The 15,175-nt window shown below is 46.7% G+C and overlaps 1 protein-coding gene across 2 annotated transcripts in view; it reads right to left on the bottom strand.

The window, feature by feature from the left end:
* LHFPL3 (LHFPL tetraspan subfamily member 3) overlaps positions 1-12,507 on the bottom strand; it is a 581,961-nt gene extending 569,454 nt beyond the window's left edge. For both annotated transcript variants that reach the window (XM_085653961.1, XM_085653962.1), the window contains exon 1: positions 11,852-12,507. In XM_085653961.1, coding sequence (XP_085510087.1) covers positions 11,852-12,275 — 424 coding nt within the window. In that variant the 5' untranslated portion in view covers positions 12,276-12,507. The remainder of the gene's footprint in view (positions 1-11,851) is intronic.
* Positions 12,508-15,175: the final 2,668 nt, after the last annotated feature.

Raw genomic sequence — 15,175 nt, 5'->3', positions numbered from 1 at the left:
TATTATACTGCCTGACTTTAAGGTAAGTGGCAGCAACACTAAAACATACTGACGCATTTCCCTCCGAATACGCTTTTCTCACTGGGCATTGGTGCTGATGGTAGTGGTCTAGGAAATGCATGTGAAGAGTTACAGGGATGAAATTCAGGTCAGGCTTAGCATTACACGTGGTGTGCGCTCTTCACAAAGACTACATCTAAGACAAATGTTAAACATGAAGCAATGGAAAGAGTACGACAGACCCAGGACCTGCTGACCTTCAGGAGACTCCTCAAGACCTGGCTGTTTGATCAGTAGCTGCTCCCCCCCCACTCCTCAGCACCTTGAGACCCTCATGGTGAGTAGCACGCTCTAGGTTTGATTGATTGATTGACTAACACGCTGGAGTCTACTGCTTCACCTCCGCGGGGCTACACCAAGGTACTCTACCTCTGAACCTTCTCCCGAAGAAATGGCCCAGTGTCTCCAAGACCAGCCATGAGCCAACCCCTGCTCCCTCTCTGCGGCGCGGTGCTCCAATGCTCCCTCTTCCTTTGTGTCCCATAGCCATACGAACAGCCAAAAACAACCCAAGAATAGAGCACCAAGGCATCCTAAAGAAGGCTGGCTGCAGCTACCCATCTCTAGAAACACAGGCTACCAAAGAACGCTTAGAGGTCTAACAAATAAAGGAGATTATTGCCTGAAAACCAAGCATTATGGGTCTTCCTGTTCATAACAGTCCACTGCGGGTGCTAATGTTAACTTCCAATATGTGAAGGAACTGAGCTCAGACACACTTCCACTGACATCTTTTCCAGGAACATCACAAGGACATTTCATGCAAAAGATTAAGAGGGGCAATAAAATGCAACACCATTGAAGGCGTATGTGGAGCCCATCCCACAGTAATCAAACAAAGACAGAGACAACAGCCGCAACAGAGACTAGGACCACACCTACGGAATATATCCAGGAGGACCTCTTCAGTACCCATCAAATGGTTTAAAACTGTTAAAAGTTGAGTGGCCGGGGTATAGAAGTGATGTAATAAAGAATCAACGCATTGAGCATTCATAAAACAAGAAGAATGTATTTCCAGCACTTTATATATTTATTTATGTGGTTTTATATTATCTTTGATGAAGAGAAGGACAGTCATCGAGTGGTGAAATCACTAAGGATATAGCTATTCATTTTCGTTTATACTGATGAATTCACCAGGTCTCCTGGAGCTATCGTTATTTGACCCAATCTTACAAGACTGCTGCAAAGGCATTGTCGCAAAAAAACAATGGTAGACATGCTGGCCTGTCCTGCATTTAAATAATTATCATTTGCTGCCCCCTCTTGTTTGCAATATGATTCTTAAGCAGGAGGAGCCTCAGTCTATGTGAAAAGAAGGCTGGTCCAGAATTTGCGACAGGTCAAAGGAAATGAAGATGACACAGAAGAGCACCAGTAGTGGATTCCGGAGTACAAGTTGAAGATTATATCCTGCTTTTTTCTAGCCCACCTGATGCTCCTAAAATGTTTGTAAGCTCTCGAGAGGCAGTCACTGTTGTGTTTGTACGGTATAATTATCCTGAAATCTTAAATTCCTTAAGACCCAAAACAACAAATCCAGGCTCTCTAGTGCTTCACTCAACAGTTATGGATCCCTCTATCTGACAAATCGGACATTATCCTGGGTTCCTTATCTTCAACGAGGCACCACCAGCAACCTTGTTCAGAGATTCACTGCTAGAAGACCAACAACAACTCTTGTCTCCACTTCTCCCTACTCACTAGTTCTGCAGGCGGGTAAATGGGATTCCATTGGTGACTCATGAAGTGCATTCCTACTTTAGGGTGACGCTGAACTTCAGAAACCCTCTAAAAATACTTTAATAAACAAATGTACAGAAGATTTGAGAATAAATTTTAAGACTTAGTAAAATAACACTTTTGAATGTGTCCATCTTGTTCTGTGTATCTGATCAGCACAAGCAGGGTTTTCTGTTCTAAGGTGTGTTTTTTGCATGCATTCACTTCTGACGCTTTTTTTTACAGGTTTTCCCTTCCGGATAGGACGTGCTTGCTTGGACGTCCACAACTGTTTTCTATTCTAGCACATCAATCTGCTTCTCAACTCTTCTCGCTTGATTCCAGATCTTTCCTTCTCTTCTGTTTATCATTCTGTTTGCCGCTCACCTTTTTCTTTGAAAAATGTGATAAGGATGTGCATGCAAACATGCGCACTCCCACATGTTCACACAGCATTATCCTCTAAGAAAGTGTTAACTGTGTTGGATTATTATTGGACAATCATTCATTAGTCCTCAATTCCTCCATCCCTCACAATACTCTGTGGAGCACAATGTAAGTTAGTGTCAAAGCAACCCTTACTATCATGGACTACAACGACCCCGTGTAACAGAATATGCTAAATGTTTGCAGCCAAACTTATCTTAACGAGACAGCCACCGTTTGCTACTTCTTTCCTTGATACGAGACCTCCCTAATACACCTGTTCCTTTACTTATGGGGGAGCTTGTCCTTGGTCATGCCGTCAGTGCTTAATTTTTAAAATGAGTAAATAAGTCCAGGCAATCAATGTTTTTCTTAGGAGACCGCCGCTAGGACAATCGAATCCTAGGATTGTTGAATACCAGGCAGGGGCGGCTCCCCCGTTTGAGCAGAGGAGCGTCGCCCCACAGGTTAAAATGCCCCTCCATGCCCCTGAATTGAAAAATAAAATGGTAATAAAGTTGGTTTTAATACCATTTTATTTTTCAATATAACCCCGTCCTGGCACTCGTGTCAGGACGAGGGCGGGGTTGCTGCTGAGTGGCAGCAGGTAAGAGGGTGGGCTGCCTCAGCATTTTTCAAAGTGCACATGTGTTTATGGCCGGCCGTCTTGCTATGACCAGCCAGACATGCACGCTTTGAAACCTCTAGCCCAGCTGTCTTAAGACATCTGGGTTGGGAGCGACGATTGAGACTCACAGCATGAGAGCTGCACCAGGATTGGTTAAGGCACTTCTCAAGGACTTGAGCTGCAGGGGGAAGACGTGCAGTGAGAAAGGGGGTCGGAGTCCGATGTGTCACAGGTGAGTGTTTTATATTTTTACCCACCACCCATTTGCCCACTAACCCACTCCCCAGAGATGCCAGCTGCCACTGATACCTAGGCTCCATGGTTTTGATTCCATTTTATACCTCTCTCGTCTCCCACCCTGCAACTTCTGGCTCTTTATCTCACTCTTACAAGTTCGTTTTCGTGCCTTTGGCACGGTTTTCCCATCTTTTGCTTCTGCCTTCTCTCTTTTCTGCCTTTTTTCCATTGTTCTGGGCCAAAATTAGATGGATCTATGTGTCTCAAAAGTGAATGTCAGCTCCCACCACCTGCAATCACCAGCACAAATTAAGCACCCCATGCCTCCTGTTCTTATTCCAATTCACCACTAGTCAGCATAGTTCACATGATGGGTTGTCTGCCACTTCCGATGGGGGGAGATTACATACACACTTCATCGTGAAGTGCTGCAAATACTACGTTGTGACGTTTTTGTTGCTTGCTTGAATTGGAAAGGAACAAACAATCCACGCTGCATTCATTTTTTTTTAACCCGGGTATAAAAAGAGAAACCTGACTGGGAAACAAATGCAAAAAGAATGTGATACATGTTCGGATTATAAATCATTTTGAATAAGCAAAACATGTTTTAACCAAGAAAAAGACTGTTTTGTGCATATTCTTTGCTTAGATAAAATAAGCGAATCTTGCTGCATGTTTGTTCTTTTTATGAGAAATGAAGCAAAATGATTTCACCCAAACCTAGTTCAAACTTTCTCACTTCAAAGGGAACGAAAATATGAAACATATATCTATTGCATTGTTTTTGAGGTGGACACAACAAAAATACCTCAACAGATTCAGTGTGCCCCATTTTTATCTTGGAGCAGATATTGTATGTAATATGTACCGGAACAACCCCTGAGATTATGTATAGCACAATGACACAAAGAGCAATTGCTCTCTTTTGCACCAGCATAAAATGTAGACTATATGGATAATTACCCGCATAGTTCTCATGACTCGCAGAGACAGTATCACCTGTGAAATAACATATTTCTGGTTGATTACAATAAACAAACTCTTCGTTACGTGCTATCCGACGTGATTGGCTAGATGTGAAATATGTGTAATTTGCAATACAAGAAAAAAAAAACTAATCTCAGCACCTGCCTATTCCCACCACCCCTTCCAAGGAATGAACCAGCGTTTCCTCCATGAAGAATGAGGACGTGAAATTCTTTAATGTTATACTATCTCTAAACTGACACTGGCCACACACGAGGACAGCTTGCCATCCTTTTAGGGGTGATGGTAAGATGTTCTCAAACAAGCACCGCTGGCATCGTGTGAGGAGACTTTGCATCAGCCATCCCATGGCCACGAGGGGATAGTCTTGGAAATAATGAGTACAGAATGATAGTGTGGAGAATGAATCACTTCATCATGACAGTTTCCTTCTGCCATTAACTAGGGACGATCGACAGCCGCCCTGACAACACCACTAGGTGTGCTGAAAGTTGTCCTTTCACTTCTCCAGTTACAACGGTGGGCCTAGATGTCCAGCAACCCAGGATCCTGGTTGAGACCCAGAAACGGCAGTGGCTTCCCTTATGACAGTGAGAAAGGCAACCATGCTGCAACGGACACAAGGCGATGCCTCCTGCGCAACTAGATAATCCCAACCCTGGTGTCTGCTTGGTTTCTAAGTGTCAGTCCACAGCAGGGCGATGCTTCAGATGCATGCATTGGGAGGGCTGCAGCGCGACTCCATGCCACTTAGAATGGTGCTTCACTTCAGTGACACCCACTTATCAATTATAGACAACAACAAAAAGTCCCTAGAAACGAATGAATAGAGAAGGCAATCAATAAGGACCCAATCAGTGCTTATTTTTAAAGACTTGTCCAGCCGGACAGTGGTCATAAATTTTACTGATATAGTAATGAGGCATCAATAACAAAGAAATTCTCAAAGTGGGACACAAGACTGTGTCCCGTACAAGTAATAGAGAGAAAAACAAAAACAACAAAAAGGTTCAGGCAAAAAATGTTTGTTACAAATGGCAGAAATAGAGAGTGAACTTAACAAACATTACATGGGACACCCTTATGTATCATACTTAGTATTGCTAAGAACATATAGGGTGTTTACAAGTGTCGACGGCGTTTCGATCCTACAACCGAAATATTAGGATCATCATCAGGACAACATTGGTTATGCCTGTACAGTTAACCTGAGTAGCTTAAAGGAAGAAGGGGGAGGAAGAGAGAAAGCAAGATAAAAGTTAGAAAGTAACGGTTCCATAAACATGATTAAAAGATTAAAAAGTCTGAACAACCACAATACTGTACGTCTAGCGCACTGTCGCGGACTATATCTAGCCCCCCTGACGACCCAAGACCCTGCTATCCTTACAACCGCGGCCATTGCCGTCATTACGGACCACGCACCCAGCAATTTTCGGATATGGGTGAATTTCCACGACTCCGGTGAGCCCTCCCGTTCTCCCGACCCCACTCTATCATTACTCTTTTTGACTGGCTCCTAATTCTCTTCTCTTCTCTCCTTAGTCCTCCTGACGATTCCCTTACTCGGGGCTCCCACTGCCTCCAATTCCAGCTACGGATTCATTCTCACCTATGCTCTTGGTGAGTCTGCCTCCCCTGTCAATCCTTACTCTCCTATTTCGCACAAAGCACTCCACATTGGTACCGCTTTCCGCATTCGCCGTATTTACTAGAAGCCGCTCAAGTTCCATCACTACTCGGTTCTCGCCACCTTCGTTCACCGCCCGTCCTCACCGTCTGGATTAGTCACGCATTACCGGCCGCACGTCCTGGCTAATTCCTTGTCACATAGTTTATCTTAACCTTATTCACTCGCACTCCCTCCACTTGGCATGGTTAATTACGTACATCCCTCCATTCCGACTTGCCACAATTCTTCGAAATTACCGGGTTGTTACCACGCTTTAGAACCCTAAGTAAGGTCTTATGATGATCTTCTTCTTCCAAACGCATGGTTATCTTGGACACCGATCCCGTATAGACCTCGTTGGATTCTTGACTTCTTGCACATTCTCTATTATGTTAGTATATCCACCTCCTTCTGCACCTTCACCTGCTTTTGCTTTTTCTTTACTCCTTGCTCCTCGATATAAGGTGACGTGCAGTATTGTTGTTTGCTCAGACTTCTGCTCCTTGATACAAGGAGACGTACAGTATTGTGGTTATTCAGACTTTTTAATCTTTTAATCATGTTTATGGAACCATTACTTTCTAACTTTTATCTTGCTTTCTCTCTTCCTCCTTCTTCTTCCTTTAAGCTACTCAGGTTAACTGTACAGGCATAACCTATGTTGTCCTGATGATGATCCTAATATTTCGGTTGTAGGATCGAAACGCCGTCGACACTTGTAAACACCCTATATGTTCTTAGCAATACTAAGTATGATACATAAGGGTGTCCCATGTAATGTTGGTTAAGTTCACTCTCTATTTCTGCCATTTGTAACAAACATTTTTTGACTGAACCTTTTTGTTGTTTTTGTTTTTCTCTATATTACTTGTACGGGACACAGGCTTGTGTCCCACTTTGAGAATTTCTTTGTTATTGATGTCTCATTACTATATCAGTAAAATTTATGACCACTGTCCGGCTGGACAAGTCTTTAAAAATAAGCACTGATTGGGTCCTTATTGATTGCCTTCTCTATTCATTCGTTTATAGGGACTTTTTTTGTTGTCTATAATTACATCATTCCCAGGGTCCCTGGTCGACCTTATATGGGTGCTCTTGTTGTTATTTAAATATATAAATACCCACTTATCAATGGCACACTCATGCTATGGAGTCTTCAGGTGACCACTGACTACAAGTGACACAGATGCATCAGACATGTGATCAGTGCACTATGTTAGAGTGCAATGAACTACGAGGAATCCAGCAAATAAATCTGAAACCACCCCAGAGCAGTGGGCATCATTTCAGAAACACTCATTTCTAATAAAACATCAGCATATATCGATCGCAACCAATGCATGATCATATACAAGTGCATAAAGACAAATGGATTCTCTTCAGAGCAAACATCTATACCAATCATCGTCAATGCATGAACATACACTGATCAAAACTAATGAATAAACATATTCCGATAACACCCAATTATTGCAAGTATACTTAGAGCCCTCAATGGATGAGCATAAACGATGCCAGTCAAGGCATGAACACCCACTGATCACAACCAATGCCTCATCATGCAGCGACTGCAACCTATATAAGGACATAGACAAATTGCCATCACTGCATAAATGAATACTGATTGAAATTTAAGTATATGCAAAACCAATCGCAACCAATGCATGAACATATACCGATCGCAGCCAATGCATGAACATATACCGATCACAGCCAATGCATGAACATATACTGATTGCAACCAATGCATGAACACAGCCAATGCAAGAGCATATACCGATCGCAACTAATGCATGAGCATATACCGATTGCACCCAATGCATGAACATATACCGATCGCAGCCAATGCATGAACATATACCAATCGCAATCAATACATGAGCATATACCGATCGCAACCAATGCATGAACATATACCGATTGCAACCAATGCATGAGCATATACCGATCGCAACCAATGCATGAACATATACAGATTGCAGCCACTGCATGATCATATACTGATCGCAATCAATGCATGAACATATACCAATCGCAACCAATGCATGTACATATAATGATCGCAACCAATGCATAAGCATATACCGATCGCAACCAATGCATGAACATATACAGATCGCAGCCAATGCATGAGCATATACCGATGGCAACCAATGCATGAGCATATACCGATCACAACCAATGCATGAACATATACAGATTGCAGCCACTGCATGATCATATACTGATCGCAACCAATGCATGAACATATATGAATTGCAGCCACTGCATAATCATATACTGATCGCAACCAATGCATGAGCATACACTGATCGCAACCAAGGCATGACCATATACCAATTGAAACCAATGCATGAACATATACTGATCTCAACCAATGCATGAACATATACCGATAGCCACCAATGCATATACCGATCACAGCCAATGCATGAACATATACCGATCGCAACCAATGCATGAACATATATCGATCGCAACCAATGCATGTACATATACTGATCACCATTAACACATGAACATACACTGAGCAAAACTAATTAATAAACATATGCCGATGGCACCCAATTAATGAAAATATACTTACAGCCCTCAATGTATGAAGAGAAACTATGCCAGTCAATGCATAAACACCCACTAATCACAGCCAATGCGTCATCATGCAGCGACAGCAACCAATTCAAGGACATAGACACATTGCCATCACTGCACAAATGAATACTGATGGCAAGCAATACATCTGCAAGTGCTGACAGCAACTAATGCAAGAACATATACTGTTTGCCACCAATGCACGAAAATACACTGATCACAACCAATCTATGAGCGAATACTGATCGCCACGCATCGGTAGACATACACTTGTGACAAACCAATATATGAGCATATATTCATTGCAATTAAGGCATGAACGTATATTAATCATAACCATTGATCGAGCGTATAGTAATTGTCATCAATGTAAAAATATATACCTAATGAAGATCAACAGGTTTCAAATTTGTACCCTTGGGGAAATCAATGTGATTCTTATGGAACTGGTAATTACATAACGTTTAAAAAATATTGACATCATATTTACAAAGAATGCTTGTGCACACACTAACTTCCTTCCATCTGGAGCACATAACCACTGCCACGTCTGTTTCAGAACCCAAGCAACAAATGCCTCAAATTCTCTGCTTTGTGAAACACACAAGATGTTTCAATGAAGCAGAAACAATGAAAAGACATGTCTTCATAAGCTCTGTTACCAAATACAGCACGAGCGAGGGAAAACATAAGAGGGTGTTGGTGATCGCAGACCGGAACTAAGCAAAGAGGGACATTGTATTTTTGTACCACGATACAGAGGCCGGTGATGCTTCTACGTGAACCCGTCGCAGCTCCCAGCCTATAGCAATGACGCAACAGGCAGCAGCAGACAGATTATTCTGATGCTGAGACAGCCAGGTTTGCCTGACCCGACCTGTCCAAGGCCTTGAGCCCTTCACTCCTGCCCTGCTCGTCCCTGGAGCAGAGCCTGAAGCCCTGCTCTACCCGAACCAAAGGACAGAACCTCCCAATTCTGCAGCAAACCCTGGAGCTCCCCAGCCCTGCCATGCACGAGGGTCTAGGGCCTCCGCCCCCTGCCCTGTGCCACAGCTTTCAACCCTCCCTCCGCCTTTTGCCTTGCAGCACAGCATGAACCCTCCAGTGTATCCTCTGCTGTGGATTAAAGCCCGGAGCCTGTCTGGCTGTCCTCTCCGTGGAGCGCTGTAATACAGCACAGCCTGGGGCCCTTCTGGAGTACAGACTGCAGTGTTCCAAGCCCTGCCCTGCAGCACAGACTGGAGTCCCCAAATGCATTCCGTGCCCGCATGTCCCAGCCCCGCGCGACACCCTGAATCCCTGCACTGCCTGTCTTGCAGCACAACCTGGCGCCCGCCTGCCCGGGCCCTGCGGCAGAGCCTAGAACCCTCGATCAGGCAGGAGAGTCTGGAAGTCTCTTGCATATCACAGAGTCCTCGTCACCGGCGGCACTTCCTGGATCCCTCCCTTCTGCCTCTGCCGTGCAGCACAGCCTCAAAGCCCTCCAGCCCCGGCCGCCCGCCTCTTTCTAGAGTCCTACTTTGCCAGTCCTGGAACCTGCGAACCCGTAGGCCCCGTGGTCCGGCAGAGCAGCAAGACTTTGAGCCTATGGTGGAACCTGGACGTGTATCACAGCCTGACATTCTCGGCCTGCAGCACAACACGAAGCATGGTGCTGCAGCCAAGCCTGCAACCACTGCCCTGCAGCACGCCCAGCAGGCTGATGCTGCTGTGCAGCTTGAAGACCTCGCCCTGTTAGAAGCCTGGTCTTGCAGCACAGCTCGGGCCCTTGCAAAACAGCACAGCATCGAGGCAAGGTCCTGCCGCACAACCTGAGGCCCTCGCCCCGGGGCACACTTGGAGGCCCTTGTCCTCGGGCACACTTTAGAGGCTTTTGCCCTGCGGCGGCACTGCATGGAAAGTGAAACTCAATCCTGGGTCATGGTTAAGGTTGGTCACAAGTTCGATTCGGAGCTCGACGGGGAAAGTTTACAGTAAGGGCAGGGAACAAACTCCTGGCAAGGAGGCGCTGTGATATAAAGAGTCTTTGCAGCAGGAGCAAATAGTCAATGTACGGACACACCAAGGGTCGGACTGGCCTTTATCAGTTAGTGGCTGGTAGGCTGGCCTAGCAGATTAGAGCGTGGGGCAGTTCGTTTTTTAGTGGTTTGTGGGCCTGTTTTAAGGCCAAGTGGGCAGGCTTTTGCTGTTGATTACCCAAATATTACCCCAAGCATTACCTGCAGCAAACACAGATGTATTGCAGCCTGCCATCCCTTGCAAAATACCCACACGGTGTGTCTTTTCAAGTTCAAAAGTGGCTTGATTTACAAACGTGGGACACTTTTTTAACTATCTGGTTCACTAATGGGGGTCCCTTTCATTTTGGTGCCCGGGCCCATTTTTTGTCACAGTCCGAACCTGACACCACCTCGCCTACGGGAGCACAGCAGATCGCGAGGCAGCCGAAAGGCCAGTCTGAGCACAGTGAACACGAGCAGCGGAGCGGCCCGGGACAGGCACCGTGACAGGAGAGGGCGCGGGACACTGAATAGCACCAGGGGAGAGGCTGTGCGATCGGCGGGACAGAGCACGTGCAGGGCGGGGGGCGCGTTTCAGGAGCAGGCGTGCTGGACAGCAGCAGGAGGCTGCCAAGAGTACGATGGATGAGAGACCTGCTGCGGCTGCGGCTGATGAAAGGCGCAGGCAGCACTTCTGGGGAGCTTGGCCGAGCCGAGCTAGGAAGGGCGAATTCGTGGTGCAAGTAGAAGACGACATTGAAGTCATGAAGGAAACGTGGAAGGAGAGTGCATCACTGGGCTGGGGAGGAGTGCGAACGAAGTAGTCTTAGTCACTGAACGAAGGCCAGGTGACGGTGTAGGGCACAGGCAGCGTCACATGGCTGAGACGGGGAGGGTTCTGGAAGGGCAGACGTAGGAATCAGAGTCTAGCTCTGATGGATGCATTGTGTGGGTTAGAAGGAGGTTTAAGTGTTCTGGGTACAGTAGGGGTGCCTGTGGTGGGGACGCTAGATAGCCTACCTCGTCGAGCAGCGCTCTGTGTGCAATGCACACTGCAGGCAGAACGAATGCTACGGTCTATGGTGGACAGGAGGGATGAAGTTAGTGGCTGAACATCCCCGGATGTGCGTACAGGCAGCATACACTCTATAGATGACTGGGCAGATGAGGATAGTGCAGATGAGTAGTCCGGGTTCTCTGATCAGCATCAGATATGCAGGGCAGGCTGCAGAGTGAGCGCTATGAAGGACTGGGTTGATGAGAATGGTGGTGTAGGTGCACACAGCAGCGCGCGCCCCGTGGGTGGCTGGGTGATGGGGATTGTGTGGAAACAATGTTGACAGCCCCAGGTTTGCAGCAACCTGCGTAGCGTGGGTGATGAGGATGGTGTGGACACAAGACCCAGGTACGCTGGCAGCCCCCGCCGTGCGGCTGTACACATATCACGCGCCCTACAGATGACTGGGATAGAGAGGATGGGGAGAACGGAGGGTCCGGGCCCGGCAGCCCCGCACTCACCGGAGGTGAGCTGCATCCAGGCGCAGATCTTGTACACGGTGGCCGTGTTGCAGAAGAAGAAGAGAATGAAGGAGACGATGCAGGAGATGATGAGCATCATAGAGAGGCCGATGAAGAAGGAGGCGGCTTTGAAGGCAGCTGACGGGATGCTGGCGAAGTCGGTGAAGCTGCCCGTGCAGCTCAGCTCGCCGAGCAGGCCGCTGCGGATGCAGTAGTGGAAGAGGCCGAAGTAGCCAGCCTGCGGGGTGTCCACGCCGTCGCCGATCCAGTACGGCTCGATGAAGCACACCACGTTCACGATGGCGAACAGAATGGTGAAGATCGCCCAGAGCACGCCGATGGCCCGCGAGTTCCGCACGTAGTTGGTGTGATAGATCTTGGCCGCCTCCTGAGCGGGGGACAGGGCCGGTGGTCCCCCCGGCATATTGGCGGCCGAGGCGGGGCCCTGTAGCTTCAGCGGGCACCGAGCAGAGCGCCCCGCGCTCGGCTTTCACCTGAGCACCGGCGCGCTTATCTCCGGGCCTCCGCCGACCTTTCCCCGGCTCCCTCCATCCGCTCTCTGGAGCCCGCTTGCAGCCCCGGCGCGCGTGGGGGACGAACCGCAGCGCGAGGGTAGTCAGCAGCAGCCACTGGAGCTCGTGCCGCTCTCATCAGCAGCAGCAGCGCTCAGCCAGCCACACGCACGATGCGGCGTGCGCACGTCACCAGGGAGCAAGCGCGGCCCCGCGACCAGGCAGAGGGGAGAGTGGGCGAAGTGGGCTATACTGGGACGTCTGCTCGCAGGGAGTCCGGGAGGCTGTCATTTATTGACCAACCCCCCAGTGACAGAACCAGGGTAAGTTTCTGAACACTCTTCAGCAGAACTAAAGCACGTCCTGGAAATACAAGTCACATAGTGCCAAGGCAGAGCCGGAGAGAAACTGTCACTGGTTTCTGTCCCGGTGTGGCAGCGCAAGAGAAAGACTCTGCACAGCTAACCGCATGAGTGAAGGTCCTGGAAATGTAGTCAGCTTAATAACGCACGGAGTCCTGTCACGAGGACAGTGGCGTAGTGCAACATGTTGCCATCCTCCTTGCAGTGAGACGAGGGCCCCTTGAGTCTCATATATCACAGCTATTGATTGGCTTTGGGCTGACTGTGGCATCTCAAATGGACCGACGCCTTCTGAAGGGCTGAGGTCTCCTCTTAAAGGGCTGAGGGGGGATTGAGTTTTGCACTCCTGCATTAGGTAACTTTATTCAGTTTTCACAACAACTAGAGCACATCCAGAAAAACGTCTGCAGGCCGCTGCTAAACATCATAATCCTCTCAACAATCCATAAGACGTACCAACGACACAACGAGCAGGGATGGACAGGAAGGGAAAATAGGGGCATAGGACAATAAAGGCAATCATTTATCCTTCAATAATACAATAGGAAATCATGGAATAGTGCCAGGGCACAAGTCCTAAAAAATGAAGTGGAGGGACTAACCAAGTTAGGCAGTATGCAAGTGACATCATGGTGTGTAATATCACAGCATGGTCTGGCATCACAGGAACTGACCAGAGGAGGTGACCACAGGAAGTGACCACAGGAGGTGGCATCACAACCCATGTCCTCACAGGAAGTGACATCAGATCTTAACGCCTCACACTTATGTTTCACAGGTCTATTAGGAGTACATTTGAATGCATCACAAGATTTAACAAATTAGATTTTGCGCCGAAGTTGTGCCAAAAAAATTATGCAACCCAGACGCAAAATCTGGGCCTCAACTTATAGGTTTCTTTTTTAAAAGCTCTGGCACAAGAAATTGGCAACATGGAGAAACGTGGCAGTAAACCTACTCTACATAATTGGTTGTAAATCTGCATTTTAAAATATCTTATGGGGTCAAGGCACCTGCTGCAGGGATCTTTGAGTGCTCAGTAAATCAGAGGGAACAATAATAATGGTAGGATAACTTTGGAGGCTCATGCATTTGCTGGCGAGATCTGTGTTTTGTCTAGTCCTAAGTTCGAATGAAAGTAGTGAAAGAGCCAGGCCCATAAGTTCTGGACCTATTCTAGAAACACAATTCGATTGTTCGTTTCGCAGCATGAAAGCATTGACGGGAGAAAATTAGTTTGGAAGCCAATCAATAATCCTCTTGAATGCATAGCTACCACAGACACTTATGTAAGGTTATTATGATTTATTACAAAGCCAAAAACAACTGAACATAAATACACCTCAATACGAGAGTGTAGCAATACATCAGAATCAGCATAAAGCCAAATCTGCATATCCCATTAAGATGATGTAGCATAAATAATACAATTAGTTCAAGAAGCAGAATGCATAGGATCAGAAAGCTAGAGTCCAAATTTCCCTGCATCGGGGTTTGATGAATATAAAACATTAATCTATCCCTACACTAACACTAAAGTGGCATCCCTACTTAAGCATCTTCAGGAGAAAGAATGAAAGGTGTCAACATGTGGAGTCTTCCTAAGAAGTCTCTCCACAATCAATGGGTCATGTAGCATAAAGCTACCAATATTGAGCTTTCTCTCAGATTAAGCTTTACAAATTTGCATGGAAAATAAGGCACTTTCAATTAATGCATTTACCTACATGTAAAACAACACAATTAATAAACACATTTAATGCATGAATAATTGTCAGTTTCACAACATGAGTTCCTCTCTGTAAGACCTGGGGTCACCAAGCCCTAAGGGGGTAACGTGACTCCAGCGGCTGGGCACCCAAAGGCTTTCGTGTAAAGCGACCATACAACACACACCTCCTCTGAAGCAGGGAACACACACAATAAGGGACGCCACACTGTAGGGTTTATGCAAACAACTCAAGTTTATCTAAGCAGATAGGCATAAAAACAGTTCATTATACGTAAATGCAATTCATTAGATGTAAATGCAATTCATTAGATGTAAATGCAGTTCATTAGATGTAAACGCAGTTCATTACATAGGTTAGCATCTGTTGCACCACTCGTACATAACGGTGCTGTAGGCAGTACCTGGTGACCTCAGCGCTATATTCACCAACAATTCCCTCTGAGGCCCTAGGCCACACTCGTATACCTTAACATCCGTTGTACGGACTGGGAATCGTAGCGCCACACCTGGGGTCTAGTGGGGGGCTCAGGGCCAACTTCGCGGGCTTCCCACCCCTCTGGTACCCTTAGCGCCTCAGTGGGCGGTTACCGCGCTACTCGCAATAATTGCACTGTGAATCCTTGTGAACAGAGCCTGTGAACGTAGCATTACTCGTAATAATTGAGCATCGAACACTTCAGAGCAAAGCCTACCAACACAGCGTTACTCGTAATAATGG

This window comes from Triturus cristatus, chromosome 4_1 (assembly GCF_964204655.1).
Source record: "Triturus cristatus chromosome 4_1, aTriCri1.1, whole genome shotgun sequence".
NCBI lineage: Eukaryota > Metazoa > Chordata > Amphibia > Caudata > Salamandridae > Triturus > Triturus cristatus.
The sequence above is the reverse complement of the archived record's forward strand: the minus strand, read 5'-3'. Positions and strand labels throughout refer to the sequence as shown.